At 38.9% G+C, this 22,296-nt stretch overlaps 1 protein-coding gene across 11 annotated transcripts in view; it reads right to left on the reverse strand.

Moving 5' to 3' along the window:
• Positions 1-22,296, reverse strand: part of Ankrd31 (ankyrin repeat domain 31) — a 137,624-nt gene that overhangs the window by 54,080 nt on the left and 61,248 nt on the right. For 9 of the 11 annotated variants that reach the window (XR_005284624.1, XM_038321865.1, XM_038321872.1 and 6 more), the window contains 3 exons: positions 9,846-9,898; positions 7,779-9,243; positions 7,087-7,257 (listed from right to left, as the gene is read on the reverse strand). Coding sequence is in view for 10 of the 11 variants with exons in the window: in XM_038321865.1 (XP_038177793.1) it covers positions 7,087-7,257; positions 7,779-9,243; positions 9,846-9,898 (1,689 nt within the window). In the remaining variant the exon portion in view is untranslated. Of the gene's footprint in view, positions 1-7,086; positions 7,258-7,778; positions 9,244-9,845; positions 9,899-14,297; positions 14,431-18,322; positions 18,475-22,296 lie in introns of all 11 variants that reach the window. The other 2 variants (XM_038321874.1, XM_038321873.1) reach the window with 2 other exon arrangements.

Genomic DNA, 22,296 nt, shown 5'->3' on the forward strand with positions numbered 1-22,296 from the left:
TTAAGTGGGAACTAAACCAATGAACAGATCTGTTTTCCCCGTTTCCTCCCCATACTTGCTACACTGCAGTGATGGGTATTTTTTTAAAACTATCAAAGAAAATATAGGAGAAGAGAACAGAGGATAGATTTGAACTGATTTGGGAAGCAGACCTGAAAAGTCACTGATGAAGAATGAATTGCCTTAGCAGAGTGAGGCATGGCCTACAAGGAGAATCATGGAAAAAACCTTTCTGAACCCAGGCAATCAGCACCTGGAGTCATAAGTTACCCTGAAAAAAAGATGTATGAACACAGGAAAACTGACCGAAAGCTAATACAGAGTGAAGTTGGGACTCTGGGCTCTCTTTTCCAACTCTGAATTGACTGGCAACCACTCACTTTATCTTATACACCCACCCGAAATCCAGAAACCTAAAGGTTTATTTTCCACACTAAACACACCAGAGAAGATGGAGACTGACATAAAAGCAAAACAGAGAGTCGGGGTAAGAAACAAATGAACATCCATTACATCAATAGTGTGAGTGCCACTTAGTTACTCTGCCACAAAGACAGATTCTCCAGGTCAAACCTAGAGAGCAAACTCTAAAACCTCCTCTTACAGATATCTATCTTCTCATCTTTGTGGTTTTTTTGGAATTCTCTCCCTTGAATAATTCCTTCCAACCAAAAGAACACTTCAACGCTGTTAAAAGTATAATATTAACTTCTTTCATGAGGTCACCAACGATTATAATGCTTGCTATCGTCCTACAGATTCATTCCCTTGCCTTCAGCTTTCACTTTCTGATGAAGAAGAATCTATATTGGAGAAATCCATTCAGCAAGAAACTGAAGATGGCCCCCAGTCCACAGGAACTGAGGCCTTCAGTACAACATGTTTAAGGAACTGTTTCCTCAATCACATGACCTTGAAAGTCCTTCCCTACTCCTAGCTGCAGGTGAGAGCCAGTCCCAACAGCACTTCTACTGAAGTCCTATGAAAGTTACTGTTCATAGGAACTGGCAAAGTGGTGCTCAATTCCTGATCTAGGACACTGGGAGACAAATGTGTGTTGCTTAAAAAAAAAAAAAAAACTACTAACTTTGTAATAGCATCTCACTTACTGAAGCAGACTCTCTAAGGCAGGACCAGGCAATCTGTGCTTTAAGAAGCCGTCTGATGCAAGTGAAAATTAGAGAACTACAACATTAACACGAGACTCTTCCTACTATTTGCCAAACACCAGCAACCAAGCATGTAACTTTAAGGTAACAAATAAAAGATAATTCTCTCCATCAACCAAAGAATGGATAAAGAAAATGTGGCATATTTATTTACACAATGGAGTATTACTCAGCTGTTAAATATAATGACATAATGAAATTTGCAGGCAAATGGACAGAACTAAAAAAAAATCATCCTGAGTGAGGTAACCCAGACCCTGAAAGACAAAATGGTGTGTTCTCACTCATAAGTGGACATTAGCTATAAAGTAAAGGAGAACCAGGCTACAATCTATAACCACAGAGAGGCTAAATAACAAGGAGGGCTCAAGTGGGGACACATGGATTTCCCTGGGAAGGGGAAATAGAACAGATTTTGTGGGTGGGCTGGGAACAGGATGGTCCAGGCAGGGGGAGAGGGGAATGGAGAGAGTACTGGGAGACACTTGGGGGGTGTGATATAGAAACCAAAACAGTAAAAGCTCCCTGGAATTGATGAGAGTGACCCTAGCTAAATCTAGTAATGGGGAATACAGGGCCAGAAGTGCACATCTTCTTTAACCAGGCAAGGCTCCCAGCAGTGAAACTGGGACATTAACCTAGCCACAAAATGTTCAACCCATATGCCCTGCCTGCAAGATGTCTTGGGGTAATGGTGGCACAGAACTTGTGGGAGTGGCCAACCAATGATCAGTCCAACTTGAGGTCTACATCATGAGAGAAAGACCATGTCTGACACTTCATGGATGGCCATGAACCAGAGATTGGGAAGCCCAGGGACCCAGGGGAGAACCAAATATGACTGTCAAAACAAACAAGAAAACCAAACACCCAACCAAATAAACATATACAAGCCAACAACACAAAAAACCTCCAAACTCAATTAAATGATTCCTAATGATATTCTGTTATACTCATAGATTAGTGCCTAGCCCAGTTGTCAACAGAGAAGCACTGTACAGCAACTGATGGGAACAGATACAATAACCCACAGCCAAACACTAGGTGAAGAGGAGGAAGAAGGATTCTAGGAACCAGAGGAGTCAAGGACACCATGAAAACATGACTCACAGCCTCAACTAAGCAGGGCTCATAGAGACTGAAGCGACAATCATGGACTCTGTATGGATCTGACCTAGGTCCTCTGTATATGCATTAAGGTTGTATAGCTTGGTGTTTGTATGGGACTCTGAACAGTGAAGTGGAAGATATCTGATGCTTTTGCCTGCTCGTGGGATCCTTATCCTCCTACTGGGTCACCTTTCCAGTTAGCCTTTGTGTCTAGTCTTAATGTAATTTTATTATTATTATTATTATTATTATTATTATTTTTATTAAAAATTTCCACCTCCTCCCCACCTCCCATTTCCCTCCCCCTCCCTTCACTCCCCCCTCCCTTTCCAGTCCAAGGAGCAGTCAGGGTTCCCTGCCCTGCAGGAAGTCCAAGGTCCAACCCACACCATCTAGGACCAGGAAGGTGTGCATCTAAACAGACTAGGCTCTCCAAAAGCCAGTACATGCGGTAGGATCAAAACCCATTGTTCTTGGCTTCTCAGTCAGCCTTCTTTGTCCGCCACGATCAGAGAATCCGGTTTGATCCCATGTTTTTTCAGTCCAGGTTGCGCTGGCCTTGGTGAGCTTAATGTAATTTTTTATGCCATTTTTGGCTGATGCCCATGGGAGGCCTGTTCGTTTGCTTGTTTTTGAAGGGAAATGGAGGAGTGGATCTGAGGGACTGTAAGGAGTAGAGGTGGGGGAAACTGCAGTCAGGATGCAACTTATGTAAAGAATAAAAATGAAAAAAGATTATTCTCTATAAAATGGGTTCTTGAGTTACAGGGATTATAATATTTTCAAAGCTTTTTTTCATGTGTGCTAGTCTGGAACTTGCTGTGTAGACCTGACTGTTGTAACATGAGGGCCTACCCTGCTGAAAAAGGTACTGAGCCATGTGGCTAACATATACTAGAATAATGGGCTAATATAAGTTATAAGAGTTAATACGAAGCCTGAGCTAATGGGCCAATCACTATATAACTTATGGAGACTCTCTGTGTGATTTCTTTGGGGCCAAATGGCTGTGGGACTTGGTGGGAGGACAGAAACCCCAACAAGCAGGTCCTCATGTTACAAATAGCGCCAACATGTGTGGACAACTGCATCCACATAAAGCCTGAGACAGCTTGCTTGGGTCTGCTATGCTTGCTAGAGGCAAGCCCTCTCATTTAAGAGAGACTTTCTGACTCAGCTTTAGCTGCAAAACCCTGCAGCTCTTTTAAGAGGTCCTGCCACAAAACACTTAAATGGTGTTGATGAAAAGTTGACCGCATGCTTTTCCGGTTTTCAGCTGTAGCAGGAAAAAAGCTGTCCCGTTTTAAAATGCTGGCTTTCTGGGTGGTCCTACCAGGGCAAACCCTGACTCTTTCAGGCAGGCAGTCCTACTATGAAGCATTTGAGTGTGGTTTGCTGCAGCTTGCTTGCTGGCAGGGACCTTGAAACACCATAGAGTTGTGGCAATAAACATGGCTCCAATGGTACCTCCGCCATGAGGCTGAAATCTCAGAAAGCTAAGGTCCAAATGAGGAGCAGAAGGAGGGAGAACATGAGCAAGGAAGTCAGGAATGTGAGGGGTGCGCCCACCCACCGAGATGGTGGGGCTGATCTAATCAGAGCTCACCAAGGCCAGCTGGACTGAGACTGAAAAAGCACAGAATAAAACCGGACTCCCTGAATATGGCGGACAATGAGGGCTGCTGAGAAGCCAAGGACAATGACCCTAATACACACTGGCTTTGGGGGAGCCTAGCCTGTTTGGATGCTCACCTTCCTAGACCTGGATGGATGGGGGAGGAACTTGGACTTCCCACAGAGCAGGGAACCCTTATTGCTCTTCGGACAGGAGAGGAAGGGGGAGTGGAGGGGGAAGGGGGAAATAAATGGGAGGTGGGGAGGAGGCAGAAATTTTTAATAAACTAAAAAAATTAAAAAAAGAAGAAATGGGCTGGATCCAGCGACTGCTTTACAAATTAAAGACTCGTGGTCAGAAAAAGAGAGAGAGATACAGTAAAGAGAGATTCAAAGAAGAAAACCTATAAATGTTTTACAGTGTGTTAAAATATATGCAGGCTAAAGGTTAAGGTCCTTAAAATAAAAAAGAAAGAAAGAGTAGCTGGGTATGGTGGTACATAGCTTTAATCCTAAAGCTTGGGAGGCAGAGGCAAGCAGACCTCTGTGAATTCAAGGTGTGGTGGCACAAGACATTAATCCCAGCACTTGGGAGGCAGAGGCAGGTAGATCTCTGTGAGTTCAAGGACAGCCTGGTCTATACAGGGAGTTCCAGGACAGCCAAAGTTACACAGAGAACCTGTCTCAAAAAGCCAAAACTTAAAAGTAAAAATTAAAAAATAGATTTTAAAATAAAGACACGTAAAGATGGGAAATACACAGAGAATCTTGATACTATATGTTATTATGCTTTGAATTGTTTGAATGCTGAGGAAGGAGCAACAGCTGCTAAAAGATATTTGCTTATAAATGCTGCTGAATTAATCCAAGATAGGTATTTTGAAACTACCTTGACTTCAAAATTGAAGTCAAAAGGTATGTTACTTTGGAGAAGAGATTTTGCTTTTGTTTTCACAGGAAATGAGGGGCTGAAGATTCATTCTGAGTTAAGAAAAAACAGGTTTGATCAAGAAAGACCACCTGAGAACTCTCCAGTAGGAGCAGATGGCCTAGATGTCTGAATTCTACATCCAGAACAGATTCAAGACTGCTGCCTGAGATGATGAAGCCTCACAGGATACTCCAGTCATTACTTGAGGATAACAATAAATTTTCTTTAGGTCCCCATAAGATTATCAGTGCCCCCAACCAGCAGGAAGTCACCTGTAAAACTATGCCCACATTCCCAAAAAGTAAACTATGGATATTTTCCTTTGTTTAAAAAAAAGATGGGGAAGTGGTATGGGAGAGTTGTCTATATTCTGTCAATTATAAATAAATGCTGATTGGCTAGTAGCTAGGCAAGAAGTATAGGCAGGACAACCAGACAGGAAGTAGAGGCGGGTCAAGGAGAACAGGAGAATTCTGGGAAGGAAGAAGCCCATTCCTCCGCAGTCCTGCCCTGCTGAAAAAGTTACCAAGTCATGTGGCTAATATATACTAGAATAATGGGCTAATATAAGTTATAAGAGCTAATATGAAACCTGAGGTAATGGGCCAATTAGTTTATAACGTATAGAAACTCTCTGTGTGGTTTCTTTGGGGCCAAATGACTGTGGGACCTGGTAGGAGGACAGAAACCCCAACAAGCAGGCCCTAATGTTATGGACTGGCCTGGAACTCAGAGAGATCTGCTTGTCTCTGCCTCCTGAGTTCTGGGATTAAAGGCGTGCACGTTCAGTCTTAGCTATGCCAGTACATTTCAACATCTAAAACTCTGTATTGTTGTGATAGTTACTTCTCTTTTTCTATTTAAAAATGAAATATTCTTGAATTCTGCTTCATTGGTGTACATTTGATCTGTGTAGTTTACTTTGATGTTTCTTTCATATTGGAGCACTTCATAAATAGCTGTTGATCTTTGTCTATATTTAAGTGAGGGAAATTAAAATACAGATTGGAAAGCTGTGGCTGGTAAGAGTGCAGTAGAAGAGAAGACATGGTTAAATTCACTGCTGGATGGTTGGGAGATAAGCTAGTATTAGGAAATCTCCTGAAGTAAATATTGAGAATTCTCAATCCCGTGTCCAAGTTGCTTATAATTTAGTGGAATGACATACATATATAAAATTATACTTAATATGATTAAGTGCTACTAAGGAAGTATATCAGTTTCTTGGGTCAGCTGTAACAGCTTATAAGCCAGTTGCATTTAAACAACAGAAATTTATTCTTCTATCTGAAATCTAGAATCAAGGTACCAGCAAGAACATAAGTGGAAGCACTAGGGTATAAGTCTTGCTTGCCTCTTCTAGATTCTGGTGGCTGTTGACATTCTTTGGCTTTCCTAACTTGAGGTTATAAGAACTCCTTTACTAGATCTATGTCTCAAATTTCCCTCTTTCTCTTATAAAGAAGCTTTTGATTAGATTTAGGGTTCATCTAGATAATTCAGAATGGTTCCATCCCAAAGACCTTAATTTGATAATTTATATAAGTATTCCTTTTCTAAAGAAGGTAACAATACTCGGTCATTTACCATAGAAGTGTTATTCACTAGTTCCAGAGCCCCATTATGGAAGGATCATCACTTAACATGTAGAAATGTAGAAAGTATGTCCACAAAGGTCTTCAATTTACACAAGAGAGGGAAAATAAGAGAAGGCTCACACAGAAAATGCCTTGCCCAGCACCTTTTCTACCTCAAAACAACATGTAAGCTGACTTTTCAGTACTTAATACTTAACCTGAGGTGGTCCAGGTTGTTGTTCATCACGGGATTAGCTCTAAGAACCACTAGAGAAGAGGTAGTTTGTCAGACAAATATACAGTTGATTAATGTGACAAAAATAGTGTCCATACTTCTTTAACAATTGTTAAAAGGGCTAAATAGATGTCTTAAAAATATGAGATATTACACAATCCTAATCCTCCCACTGAATATTCTTTTCGTCTTTGCTGTTCATCTCCTCTAATGTCACAAACTGAAAGCCATAGTCAGCAATATGACAAAAACGTATCTGGAGACTACTGGCTATCTTCAAGTGGAACTTTAACAACAAATGTAACTGAAATAATCTCACAGCTAAATGAATGTTCTCCAGCATAAAAAAACAAACAACCCCCCACCAATTAATTAAACATAGAAATTCTTTGAAGCAGAGTAGATAGTGAGGCTTAATTATAAAACTTTGATATAAACATTTATACAAACCTTGGCTGCAGGGAGCTTTCAAGGAACCTTTTCTTTCTCTGAAATTCTGGTCTCTTCTGTGGTCTTGGGTATCACAAGGCATGTGAGTTGCTGAACCCACATTTTCCTCTTTCTCTCTGCAGTTTCTCACAGTTCTTTCAGCTCTACTGGCATTAGTAGTGAACTCCTCATCTGAAACACAACCGTTTAGATTAGTCTTGTAGTTCCACTTACTCACCTTATGACAAGAAAATAAAACTGTTCTTCCAGAGTTTCTGTTTCAAAAAGAACTCCTGATGAGACGTCTTTAGAATGTTTTCACAGAGTAGACTGAGTGTGCCGGTTGTAGTGCTAATGGAGACACAATGAACACCAATTTTCTGCCATGAAAATATTAGGGCTTGAATATTAAATTAGTGCCATATTAAAAAGAGATAAAAATTTGTAGACATTAGGTTTCACTGGTATCAGTTTATTAACCATCTTTGATAACAGTTTGACTTTCCAAGTAAGTGCTAGTCATCTGGCTAGCCCCAGTGACAGAGCGTATGCATCAAAATCAGTCAAGCACGAATACCTTACTGAGCCTATCCACTTTCCAAATCACAACCTGTATGGTGGCCTCATCAGCTGTGTCACAGGGTAAATAGAGTTCAGCTGTAAATTTCTACAGGAGAGGTAAAAGGAATGTACAAATTAAGAAATATTAATACCTGATTTGTGAGCAATTTCCTTCTCTTCTCCTTGATCAAGGTGTGAAGAGTTGGCCAATTCTTTATTCACATTGTCAGTGGAATGAAAATCTGTATTGTTCACGAGCTCATTCTCTGGAAGGTCTTGTCTCCTTTCTTCAGCTTTAGTTACTTCTATTACTTGAGAATGAGTGTGTAAAGGACTATGTGAAGAACTTGGTTTTTGGTCTTCTACGGTATAATTCCTCTCAGTGTCTTGCTTCTTTTCCACATTATATGTATTGGCTGTTGGCTCACTGTGGGAATTAGTCTGGAACACTTTTAATAGCTCCACTTGACCAGTCAATTGTGAAACTTTCTGTTTTGAAGGTGGTCGTGTACAAGACGTAGAATGGTGCTCAGAAATTGCATATGAGTGATCAAAAGAAATCCCATATGTACACTGTTTATGATTTGGAATAGGTTGTTCATAAATTAATGTATTGTTCAAAGAACAATAGTTAACACCTTTCTCCTGTGGATAGGTAGTTAGGCCACCTGCTTTTAGCTCATTTTTCTGTGAAGAATAGTTTTCAGAAGATAAAAACAATGGAGAGTTCATTTCTTCTCCATCTGTTGTGGTTTCCTCATTAGGACAGATGGCCATGCACTCTTCCCGAGATGCCACAGACTTGACAGAGTTGTGGCAATCACTATCGCTGTCAGCAAAGCGTCCTTTTATGAAGGAGAGGAAAGAATCTTCCCATTCATTAATGTTCTTGCCTTTTTCATCTGTGCTATGGTTTTCAGGGGACTTACATGGGCTACTGCATTGCTCTTGGTTAGTGTGAGGTTGTTGATCTGCAGTTACATGTGGTAATTTTATTTCTTTATATAATGAAAGTTCAGAAAAGGAAACAGCTTTAGTTTGATCAATGGACTCTAAGTCTAAGAACTGCATTTTTTGACTATCTGATAAATCCAGGTTGTGGGTATTTGGCTTTTTGGAATGTAAACAAGCCTCATTATTGTTATCTGCACCATTTTTCAAGCTTGGTAGAGCTGGGGTAGAAAGTTCACAAGACTCTTTTGGAAGGTCATCAAGGGTTAGAGTGGTATGATGCTGCTGAGTGACTAATTTACCCATTCCCCTAGAAGAGGAAATAGCTGTTCCCTGACTTAAACTGTAGTCTTTGTCATCTTCTTGAGTCTTTTTATGTTGTGTATTTCTTCCCCTTTTACTTTTAGACACATTAGGTCTGCTGTCTTTCACACTGTGGACTCTGCTCCTTCTGAGCCCTGTAGAGTCTATTTGGTCAATAGTTGATTGCCTAGGCTTGGAATTTCCAAATTCTATGGTATTTTTCTGGCAATGTTCATATACATATTCCTTATTTACAAATAAATTGTTTCTTTCTTTATTGATTTCTACATATTCTGGTTCCTGTCTATTAGAATTTTCACCACAAATAAACTCAGTGTGATTATTAGAACTTAATTTTGGTTTCTATAAAAAAAATAACAAAAAACCATGATTAGTTTCAATTTCAGATGTACATCTATAGACTCTGTGATACACTTTTAAGGGAACATTACAGGAGTATTTTCAAGACTAGAATTAGGTTAGTTTCTTCCTTTGCTCTCTAGAAGAATTATGGGTAGGGCAATGGAAGATGAGATTTGACAACCAAAATACAGGTGACTTATAAAACAACACTGCTTTTTACTGGCCACGACTCAAATAGCAGATGAATCATAATCACCTAATGTAAACTTTATTGGACAAGGGTAATTTTTACTCTTGTATTACTCTTAAATCAGAAAAAAAAATTGACATGGTAGATAAATCCCAGACTCCATTAAGAACAATAGAAAGGAAATTGCTTACAGTACATTACTGTGGTATGCTACACTTACCTAATTGCTTCTCAGACTAACAGGCTAGAACCTTTTGGTATCTCATGCAATTATTTCAAAGTGTCTTAAACTAAAGGTGAAGTGACCAGCCTGACGAATGCTTCACTAGTCTTTCTTTCCCTCAGCTAATCTATAAAAACAACCAGCAGGTGTAAACCTGCAAAAACAGTTTATTGCTAAAGACATATATACCTTGTACTGGAATATATCGTCTACATATGCTGGGTCAGTGCTCTTCCTTTGAGCTGCATACAAAAGGAGAAAATGAAAGTAAACATCTTCCAGTTGTTAAGACTCTAAACTTCTAAAACCTACAAGTCTTTTATCATAAAAAAATTAGAGGGTGGGCTAGCAGGTTTGAACCCAAGCAGGCCTGATGACGAATTCAACATCTGGATCCCACGGGAGGTAGGAGAGAACTTCATTCCCCGGAGTTGTCCTCTGCCCTTTGCCTGGCATGTTCACAACTGTACTCACATACATGAATACACACATGCATGTGTGCACTCAAATAAAAATTTAAAACCAGAGGGAGCATGTGAAATCATGTAAATTTTTTACATTAAAGCTGGCAATACAGTATGACTATATAGTTTTAATACTTATTACAAGCCAAGTATTATTTTGAGTAATAATATTTCTATTGGAAAAGTAAATAGATCTGACAAAATAATTAAGAAAAAAGATGGGCACTAAACTTAGTATTTTTTAATTTACTCACAGAAATATCCATATATGTTCTCTTCATTCAGTAGATTATGCAAGTTGTTTTTATAAGGCAAAAAAACCTCTCATAAGTAGATTATCATGGGCTGGCAGGATGGCTCAGCGGGGATGGGAACTTGTTGACAAGCTCAGTGCAACAAGCTGAGCTCCATCTCTAGAACTCATGAGGTGGAAGGAGAGAACTGACTCCCACAAGTTGTCCTCCATTCTCCAGATACATGCCACAGTATGTACACACACACACACACACACACACACACACTGCAATAAAAACTTGAACTAGACCATCATTTCCCAAGGTGTCTGCTAAGCATGAATGCTGCATTCTCTTCCTAGCACACATGCACAGAAAAGATCAACAACTGCCAGACACTCTGCAGGACACAGAAGAAAGTGACTGACAAACTGCCAATATGGGCAGAACTGTCTTTCAAACTTCCTGCTTCGTGGAAAAGTCTGCTGGACACCATGGGCCTGTAGGCTGAAGATGGATGCCCCAATGATATAGAAGAACTTTGGGTGACTGTCCAGGCAGCGAGACGTCTCTGTCAATTCTAGAGTTTTGGAAGTTGCTTACTATGTACTTCCTGTTTACTTAGGTAATATTATATCCTTCAGGAGTCTTTGATGGTGTTGAAGAATTTATAGTTATAGTTTTCCTTAGTTATAATAAAAGATAAAGTAGATATAAATATTGCAACTGCAATTCTTGCTTGATACCTGTTTGGCTATATGTAATTTTACTATGTTAAAGTTAAAAGCCTTCTTTTTTTATTGAAACAGAAAAGGGGAGATGATGTAGGATTCCCCTCTGTACACTGTGAATACCATTGGTTAATAAATAATTGCTTGAGCCTATAGCAGAGCAGGGCAAAAAGAGCTAGGTGGGGGAGGGGGAACTAAAGTGAATATTGGAAGAAAGAAGGGCTGAGTAAAGGAGAAGCCATGCAGCCCCACGGGAGACAGACACGGAACTTTAGCTGGTAAGCCATAGCCATGTGGTGATACACAGATTACTAGAAATGGGTTAAATTAAGATATAAGAGTTAGACAATAAGAAGCTAGAGCTAATGGGCCAAAGAAAGAAAAGATCAATAACACTGTGAATTGATAGAGGAAAAAAATACTTATATTAAAAAGGGGCCAAGGTTGATAATTAAATGACTGCAATTTAGCATATCTCTTCTTGCCTTCTGAGAATACTGCATGTATAATTATAATCTGGCACATGTGCAGCTAACCACAAAAGATAAAACCTTATGAAGGCTTTATTTGTACACAGAAAATAGTCAATAAATATCTGATAGGAATACATTAACATTTTAGATGTGATACATAAAAATATAAATTTCCTTGAAGCAGGAAACAAAATATCTAAATAAGGTTGTGATTAAATATGAGGAATTTAATTTATTTCTTAGAAATGACTTTTATCATTACAATCAAATTCCATTCACCCCATTCAAGTGAGAAGAGTTGCCCAGGATGTCCTGTCAATGCCACACACTCCCGAGTTTCACTGTTTATGAGTGAGCTTCTCTTGTTTATGAGCCGGGTAAGCCTGGGCAAATTTCTTAATGTCTCCACCTTCAAAGAATGTTCATAAATTAAAACAATGAGCAGCTACAGAATCATGAAGATTAAGTAATGAAATACGTGTAAGAAAATATTCTATTATTACTTCTGGTGCTGTTACAAGCTCTTAAGGACATAAAGGACACAATGCCTTCTCTTAACATTGGTTCTTAAGTCAAATGACAGAAATAACAATATTTTTCATAACCACCCAGTCAGGTAAGCATGGTTCCTGAGAGACAATAAGGCAATAAAAGATACAGCATTTTCTCTCAGTATTAAAGATCACCTTCTCTAATATATCCAACTGGCTATATAGATATAAATTCTGAAGCAGTGAGTTTCACTAATGGTAATTTTAGAAAAAAATCCATCCTGTCCCTCTGAGATCCTATCAATCGCCAGCACAGTTTAGATATTTTACATATATGACTCCAACCCTCACACTAACATTCCCATAATTATTCGTGTAGATGAACAGATACCAAATGTTCAATTTGCAAGGCCAGGATTGTGGCACACACCTTTAATCTCAGCACAGGAGGATCTATATGAATTTGAGGCCAGCCAGGACTATACAGTAAGATTCTATCTCAAAAAGGTCAAACTTGTCAAATTGCAGATGAGAAAACAGGGAGGTCAATTACCCAGAATTACCCACCATAATAAAATCTGGAAAAAATAAGTTTTACTTATCACAAAAGATGTATATCCTAAGACAAAAATCAGCAAGTACAATGTTCTTGTTCCATCATTCCTATAAATTTAAAAAACAGCATTCTTCAGGGTTGGGAATACAGTTTAGGGGAGGAGTGTTTACTTGTATATAAATGGGCTTGGGTTTTATCCCTAGCATTTCAAAACAAAACAAAAATAGAATAAGATAAAACAACTGAAATTTAAAAACAAATGTTTTGTTCAAGGATATGTATTTATTAAGAAAACAAAATTCCCATTATTTAGAAAATAGGATGCCAAATAATATCAGAATTCAAATGTTCATGATTAAGAAACAGTTTTCAAAGCACCCACTGAATCATAATAAATTAATAAATTCTCAGCTGAGTGATGATGGCACATGACTTTAATCCCAGAACTTGGGGGGCAGAGGCAGGCAGATCTCTGTGAGTTCAAGGCCAGCATGGTCTACAGAGTGAGTTCCAGGACAGGCTCCAAAGCTATAAAGAGAATAAAAAAAATAATAAATTCTCTCACAAAGAAAGAATAAAAGACAAGTCTGAAGGTGAAAGGTTAGGAATTCCCTAGCATGGAGGAAATGTGCTATGAACAGGGATTAGATCAGAGGAGGGGACACCAGCGAGCAGGGTTTCAGGTTTCAGAAAAGACTAGAATTCTGGAGAAAATACTTCAAGGAAAGCAAAAGAAAAGTCTCTTCAATTAGAGTATAGAGAAGCTATGTGATTAAGAACAGCATCAAAGCACATTTCAGAGTTTATAAACTTGTGCTGCTAGTGTCATGCTGACCTGCAAAGGGTTCTTTTTTTTGGTTTTTTGAGACAGGGTTTCTTCTGTAGCGTTTGAAGACTGTCCCGGAACTAGATCTTGTAGCCCAGGTTGGCCTCGAACTCACAGAGATCTGCCTGCCTCTGCCTCCCGAGCGCTAGGATTAAAGGCGTGCGCCACCACTGCCCAGCTCCTGCTAAGGGTTCTTAACTATTAGGGATGCCACAGCTGGAGGAAACGTGATGTGGGAGAGTCTTCTGTTTGAGTTGATTTCATTGGCTAATAAAGAAACTGCCTGGCCCATTTGATAGACCGCCCCTTAGGTGGGTGGAGTAGACAGAACAGGAATAGGAAGTGAGGTAGAAGGATCAGTCAGATGCTACGCCTCTCCTAAGTTAGACAGACCACTGTGCCTCTCCTCAGAGAGATGCCAGACACGATGAAGCTCCAGCCCAAGATGGACATATGCTAGAAACTAAACGGTAAGGCACCACTTCGTGGTGCTACACAGATTATTAGATATGGGTTAATCAAGATGTGAATAAGAGGCTGAAAATAATGGGCCAGGCAGTCTTTAAAAGAATACAATTTGTGTGTTGTTATTTCGGGGTACAAGCTAGCCAGTGGCCGGGAGCTGGGCAGGATGAAAAGCAGGAAGCTGGCCCGCAGCTCCCCACTACAGAAACGCCTTTGAGGGGCCTCCTCTCTTGTACAATTGCAACAAGCAGTGAGTTTTATTAAAAGGATGAAACAAAAGTATCATTGAATGTACTTTTTTCAAAACTTGTGTGGGAAACTAATTCAGTTTCTGCAATTCTGAATTCAGTTTCTATAACTCTATCAAAATGATCAAAGTACAACAGAGTGGCTCAACCTTACCTAACAGGTGATGTCTTTTATTAGGAATGTATTTCCTAAGGAGATTCTCCATAAAGGAATCCTTGGCCTCATCTAAAGCACATGTTCCATGGTCACTTTTAAATAATGGGTCAGCTCCATTCAGAAGAAGAAACTCCGCCACTTAGATAAAGATTGTTCATATGATAAAGCCCAGACAAAGGGTGTATTATTTCAACAACACAGAGTCAGGGGTTACCTATAAAATCTTTGCCCAGTAAGAGCAATTAGTAATTGTCCAGAGTTATAATTAGTTTAAACAGAAAATCCTTTCTCTTATAAAAGAACAAAACAAGCAAACAAAACAAGAAAAAAGGGAGAGGAGAGAAGGAAGGGAAAAGAAAAAGGAACAGTGTGCTGTGAAGGGAACGTCCTTCATCCTCTTCCCCGCGCCCACAGCTTTGGTCTAATCAGTAGAGACAGAAGATAAATGGGTTCCTAGGCTTGGAAGACTTGGAGGTCAATAGGAAGTACCAGCTAAAGCAAACTGCCTTTTAAAGTTCATTAAGCAAATACTGCCATAGTTAAGCTAATGCTCCTCAGGACTCAGTATTTACCCTTTATCCAAGAGCAATGATTTTAAAGGAAATAAAGTAATGACAAGTATAATGTCATCTTGTCCTGGCTCCATTTTGTGTGCTTAGACAATTCTCAGCCCTCTAACCCCCACCCTCACATCGGCTTTGGCAACACATTTGAGTTTTCCATGTCCTTGACCATGGTCCAGATGTTCTAACCAAAATAACCAGCAAGTTATGTTTAAAATAATTACCATTCTCTGCCAGGAATGAATGGTTCAAGGTTACTCTGAACCTCATCTAACTTTGATGTAAACTACAGTCTTCATGGTTTTTGCCTTTTAAAACTGCATCCCTGAGCTTGGGCACCAAGAGACTTGAGAGGCACAAACTTGATCTTGTTCTGACCATCAATAAAAAGGACCTAATTTTTTAATGAGCTTAATCAGCATGATTGTCAATAACATCTCATGTGAGTCACTTCATTCTAAACAATAAAGTAGTATAAAATTTACAGTAAAAGTGTAAGACTTTAAGTTACAACAGAGGAGACATTCTCGTAGAAAAAGAGGTAGTATGTGTATGACAAAAACAGATCCTTTAAAAATTACTAAGAATCAGCAATGTGGTGAGTCTTTTAACTGCTTTACAGTGGGGATTTAATGTTAGATACAAAAACAAAGCAACAGTAGGTAAAATTAAGATTACACATATGGCAGTCATAGGAAGAAGTCAAAGAATATGTATTTCCATAGTGTTCAGCAAAGAAAGCACAGAGCACACTGCATTCTTTCAGGAAGAGTGCTTTGACATGGAAGTGTCTAATGGACTGTGGTGCTCAGCTATTGAGATTTTGTGTCCAATAACAAGATATATAACACGAGAAGATGGAGGGGAGAAAAAGGTGACTGGATTAGACAGGGAAGTCAGATGGCCTTGTGGAATCTGTGTTGGGACAAGGACTGAATACACTACTTTGACAAGATTTGTTGTGGATAAGATATAGTCTGCCTTACTAAATGTATACATACAGCAATTCCCCCCTCGCCCAGGGTCCTGAACCCAGAACGTTACAAAAGCTAACAATGATCTATCACTGAGCTATACTTTTTTTTTGTTTTTTGTTTTTTTTCGAGACAGGGTTTCTCTGTAGCTTTGGAGCCTGTCCTGGAACTAGCTCTTGTAGACCAGGCTGGTCTCGAACTCACAGAGATCCGCCTGCCTCTGCCTCCCGAGTGCTGGGATTAAAGGCGTGCGCCACCACCACCCGGCTCACTGAGCTATACTTTTATTCCAGATAGGAACTTTGAAGGGTGGCAAATTAAGCAAGCTTTCCCTAACTGTTCTTTCTATTTTCAATCTACATTTGGATTATCTATTCAGTAACTGCTGCTACAAAAAAACCCTCAAAATTTAGTGGCTTAAGAGCCTGGAATTTGAGAATGGCCTAGGTAGAGAGTGCTGTCCAATAGTTTCTCATGTAGTCAGGCTGTTGGCTGGACACATAGTCATATTATACTTGGACTGGGGCTGAAAGATATTTTTCTGAAATGGTTAGGTAACCTGGCCATAGGCAGAAACAATAATTATTGCCATGTAGGCTACTCTAAGTAGCTGTTTGGGTGTCTATATGATACGCAGTTACCCTTCTCTAGTTAATGAGTCAAGAGAAAGAACTGAAAGTTCCAGTATCTTGTAACATAACCTTAGAAACCAAATACTGCCACATCTTATTTGCTAGAAGCAAGCCATCAAAATATCCTCCTTTACTCCTTGGAGGGGAATTAGACTCTATGTTTTGAGAGGGGAGTATTAAGGAATTTGTAGACTGATTTTTAAAACTTTCCTAAGTATTTTCTGTATTCTGTCATTCTATTTTGAGCATTGATAGAAGCGTTACATGTAATAGCGAAATCTACAATCCTGGTGACCTTGGAGCGGAATATTACTCAAGAGTAAAGAGATATCAACTATTTAACATCATATAACATCGACGAATGTTAAAAGCATTGTGCTGTTTTAGAAGGTAAACACAGCAGGAAATATTCTGATATTTCCGATATTCTGAAAAAGGTGGAATTACAATAGAAATCAGATAATCTGCATGAAGGGTTGGGTTGGGAGAAAGAAGATTGACTGGTGGCAATCTTTGAACAATAGTGAAGGACTGGGACTGTCTTAATGTCATTCTTCTGACATTAAACTATGTCCCATGTGGAATTCTCTTTCCCCAGGTTTTTACAAATGGTCTCCCCATCTACCATGATTATCAAATACATTATCAAAATAAGCAAAACTGTCTAAATTCTCCTTAAGCACTCTTCCACACCATAAATAAGTCTGCTCATAACTCCCAGGAGCCTCTTCAGTCTCTCTCTGTTAGGTATTTGTTCTAAACATATGAAGAAAAGATCGTACCAGGGTCAGTTGATTTAGCTCATTTGTACCTCAGGAGTTTTTAACCCATAAATAACTTCTCATACCCTGTGATGATTCTGAATGTTCCACTGAAGTCCATGAGGTTGCTGGTTCCTTACTGGAATGAACATCACAGTTTATATTAGGAAACATTCTTTGAAAGTGGGAATCACTGTATAAAAAGAGCTTTAACGGAGTACACACTGAAAACCATACTATGTAAAAAAAATGTTCTGTATGACTATGTACAAATAGTGTGTTAATAACCTGAAATCAACAGTAAAATATCTTCAGTGATAACGTGCTTTACTACCATGGGCATCCCCTAGATTAGATGCACAGCTCTACAAAAAGGAGGATGGAGGAAAGAAGGGGAAAAGGGTGGAGAAAGAGAGCAGGGAGGGCAAATAGGAGGAGCAAGAAAAGGAACAACATCTTCAGCAAAGCTTCAATCCTTTAATACAGTGCCTGTAGTTTCCGAGATAAACCATGGACACTGGATTCATCGCCTTGCTTAATATTTTGCTTTACTAGAATGGAATTATGGTATTTGATCTTAAGCAGTGGTATAGCCATGAGGGCAACTGTGGCTAACTCTGGCAATCTCCTACCCTGTGATGATTCTGAATGTTCCACTGCAGTCCATGAGGTTGCTGGTTCCTTACTGGACTGAACATCAGTTTATAGAAGGAAACATTCTTTGAAAGTGGGAATCACTGTATAAAAAGAGCTTTAACAGAGTACACACTGAAAACCACACTATGTAAAAAAATGTTCTGTATGACTATGTACAAATAGTGTGTTAAATGGCAAGTTCCTGTAATCTCAGCGACTCAGGAGGCTGAGGCAGGAAGATCCCTTGAGCCCAGTAGCTCAAGGCCAGTCTGGATAATAATATCAAGTCAACAAATGAAAAAAGTCACCGAAAAAGTATACAATGGCATCCATCATATTGGGCCTAATGGTAAGTATCATAAGGTAAATTCTATTACAAATTTTGAGCATTCATTAGCAAATGAACTGAAAGTGAAGCTTGCTTTCCTGCTGTGTGTTTATTCTATAACCAGAAGCATCGAGTACCTGGTAATGTCCATTCATCACAGCATCGTGCGGGGGAGTAATCTGGTACTTTCCCTTGACATTCACATCTGCTCCACCCTCTAATAGCGCACTTACTGTCTGATAGTATCCTCCTACACTAGCTTCATGAAGTGCTGTCCAACCTATTATACAAAAAGACATTTTTATTTGACATCTTAATAATGGCTCATGCGTAAATCTTTTAAAAAATCAAAACAATTCTAGGAGCTAGAGAGATGCCTAGGATGTCAAGAGCATATACTAATCTTGCAGAGGACCTGTGTTTGGTTCCCAGCACTCACACTGGGTAGCTCCCAACTATCTGTAACTCCAGTTCTAAGGGGTGCGACACCCTCATCTGGTCTCTACAGGCACTTACATTTACATGCACATACCCTCAACACAGAACACACATACATACATATACACATGTAATAAATATTTTAAAATACTCTAATTTTTTATAGTTTCCTTAAAAGTGTTCCGATTACATGAGCACACATAACATCTCCATCAAACTATTTTGTATTATTTAGTGAATTCAAGGAGGACTATGAATGTATCTTAGTTTCTACTGTGTGCCTAGCAGGCACAAGGACCTGGGTTTAAGAACAGGGTTTACAGAAAGCCAGTCGCGGGTCTGCGTGCCTGTAATCCTTGCACATGCAAGGTGAGGACAGGAGAATATAAAGTCCAAACTCATCCTCTGCTACACGGCAAGTTTGAGGCCAAACTAAGCTACCTTGTCTTTAAAAAAAAAGGAAAAAGAAAAAAGAAGAAAATCAAATTTTTAACCCTCAGCCCTGCTATGGCAAAAATATAAAAGACCATAAATATTTTTTTATTTTTAATTATATATATATACATATGACTTCTTGTGAGAATGTACATACAAGGCAGTGCCCATGGAGGTCAAAGTACTGAATATCCCTGGACCTAAAGTCACGGCAGCGATGAGCTGCCTGATGTGGGTGCTAGGAACTGAGCTTGAGTCCTGTGCAAGAGCGTATGAACTCAGCACTGATGAGTCACCATGCCAACCCAAGAAAGCAAGTGTTCTACAGTATTCATAAAACCCTTCCAGGTCAGCTATCAAGAATAGAGAATGCTGGTTACAGGCTACTTCTGCAGGGAAGAAGGAAGCAGCTTTATTTCTAATTCAAGGTATAGCCATTAAAGCACCTCAGCCAGCAGACAACATACACAGGAGTTAAAAGACTTATTTCCCTTTTACTTATACAAACAATATTTATATTTGCAGCAGTTCAACCAACAAACCCTATACCATGTCTTTATATAAATATAATCTTCTTCATTAGTCAGAGGTAATAGTACACTGTTAACAATTACTAAATTTAATAATTCATATGATAGGTTTAATAAAGTTCAAAAACTCATGTAAAATCATATTTAACTTACACTTTAGGTCTCAATCTAAGCACGGAAATTTTTAGGCTAGAAAATTCATTTTTTGTTCTGAGCATCATAAAATATTTAACAGCTTTCTCAATCTCCTGGACTGAAGAGGCACTCTTATTTCAGAAATACCATTAAAAAATGTTTACAAGGGCTGGAGAAAAGGCTTGGACATTAAAGGCTAGGCTCACAACTAAAAATGTTTGTAAATATTCTCTAGTGTTCCCTTGGGAGGAAAGTCAGCTCAACCGAGGAACCATTAACACAAACTCAAAGCAATTCCAATAAAATCAGAAACAAGGCAAGGCTGTGCACTTTCTCCACACCTATTCAATATAGTGCCAGAAGTCTGAGCTAGAGCAGTAAGACAGCTGAAGGAGATCAAGGGCACACAAACTGGAAAGAAGTCAAAGTATTTTTACTTGCAGATGATGTGGTAGAATACATAAGTTAACCTAAAAATTCCATCAAGGAACTCCTACAGCAGATAAAAACTTTCAGTAAAGTAGCTGAATACAAAATTACCTCACAAATATCAGTAGGCCTCCTACACACAAATGACAATTAGACTGAGAAAGAAATCAGGGAAACAATACCTTTCATAATAGCCTCAAATAATATAAAATATCTTGGAGTAACTCTAAACAAATGAAAGATTTACATGATTAAAAACTTCAAGTTTTTGAAGAAAGAAATTAAGGAAGGTATCAGAAGATAGAGAGATCTCCCATGCTCATGGATCTGTAGGATTAACATAGTAAAAATGGCCATCCTACCAAAAGCAATCTACAGATTTGCTGCAATCCCTTTCAAAATTCCAACACAATTCTCCACAGATCTTGAAAGGACAGTTTCAGCTTTATATGAAAACACGTGTGTGTGTGTGTGTGTGTGTGTGTGTGTGTGTGTGTGTGTGTGTGTGTTTTGGGACTAAAATAGTCCCAAATAATAAAAGAATTTCTGGAGGCATTACTTTTCCCAGTTTAAAACCAGCATGATATTGGCCAAAAACAAAAATAAAGCAAAAAACAAAACAAAAAAACCAAAAACAGACATATTTATCAACAGAATCAAATTAAAAACACAGAAACAAATCCACACACCTATAGACACCTGATTTTTTTTTTATAAAGAAGTCATAGATATACACTGGAAAAATGACAGCATCTTCAACAAATGGTGCTAGTCAAACTGCATGGCTATGTGTAGAAGAATCCAAATAGATCCACTCTGCACAAAACTCAACTCCAAATGGATCAAAGACATCAATATAAGACCAGACAAACTAAATCTGGTAGAAGAGAAAGTAGGGAATAACCTTGAGATTATTAGCAAGGAAAAGACTTTCAGAACAGAATAGTGTTACACCACCACTAAGATCAACAATTAACACATGGGACTTCATGAAACTGAAAAGCTTCTGCATTACAAAGGACACCATCATTCAGACAAAATGGCAGCCTACAAATTAGAAAAAGATTTTTTTTACCAACTACATGGTTAGTAAATGGCTAATATCCAAAATGTATAAAGAACTCAAGAAACTAGATATCAAGAAAACAACCCAATAAAAATGGGGTATAGATCTAAACAATGAATTCCTGCTGTGGAATATTAGTTTAAGATGTGTTACATTTGTTTATGCTGTAGAATATTTGTTTAATGATGCAAAGATGTGTTGCATTCTTTTATGTTGCATTTGTTTAACTCTGAAGCTGTGTTATTTTGCCTGCCTAAAACATCTGATTGGTTTAACAAAGAGCTGAATGGTTAATAGCTAGAGGAGAGGGATAGGCAGTGCTGCCAAGTAGAGAGAATAAACAGAAGGAGAAAAGGAGAAGAGGAGCTAGAAACTGAGGAGAGGAAGACATGAGGGGCCAGTCACCCAGCAACATGGCCAGTCACAGAGATACAGTACTGAGAAAGATAAAAGTCCAGAGGCAAAAGGTAGATAGGATAATTAAAGTTAAGAAAAGCTGGTTAGAAACAAACCAAGCTAAGGCTGGGCATTCATAAGTAAGAATACGTCTTTGTGTATTTAGTTGGGAGTTGAGTGGTGGGCTCCCCAAAGAGTAAAGAGTAAAAAAATCAACTGCAAATTCCCAAATGGCTAAGAAACACTTGAAGAAAGGTTCAACATCTTGAGCTATCAGGGAAATGCAAATCAAAACTACTTTTATACTCTTATACCTGTCAGAGTGGGTAAGATCAAAAAAACAAGTGACAATTCAAGCTGGCAAGGATGTGGAGTAAGAGGAACACTGTCCATTGCTGGTGGAAGTGTAAACTTGAACAGCTAAAGATCCAGCTATTCCACTCTTGGCCATATACCCAAAGGATACTTTATCCTACCACAGAGACACTTGCTTGACCATGTTCATTACTGCTCTAGTCTTACTAGGCAGAAATTGGAAATAACCTAGATATTTCTCAACAGAGGAATGAATAAAGAAAATGCAGCAGGGCATCATGGAGTTGGCCTGGGTTAGCTGCCTTGAAAGGTATGTGCCGTAAGTTTTTGGAGTCCATGAATCCTGGGGCACTGTATG

The sequence above is a fragment of the Arvicola amphibius genome, chromosome 3 (genome assembly GCF_903992535.2).
Source record: "Arvicola amphibius chromosome 3, mArvAmp1.2, whole genome shotgun sequence".
In the NCBI taxonomy this organism is placed as follows: domain Eukaryota; kingdom Metazoa; phylum Chordata; class Mammalia; order Rodentia; family Cricetidae; genus Arvicola; species Arvicola amphibius.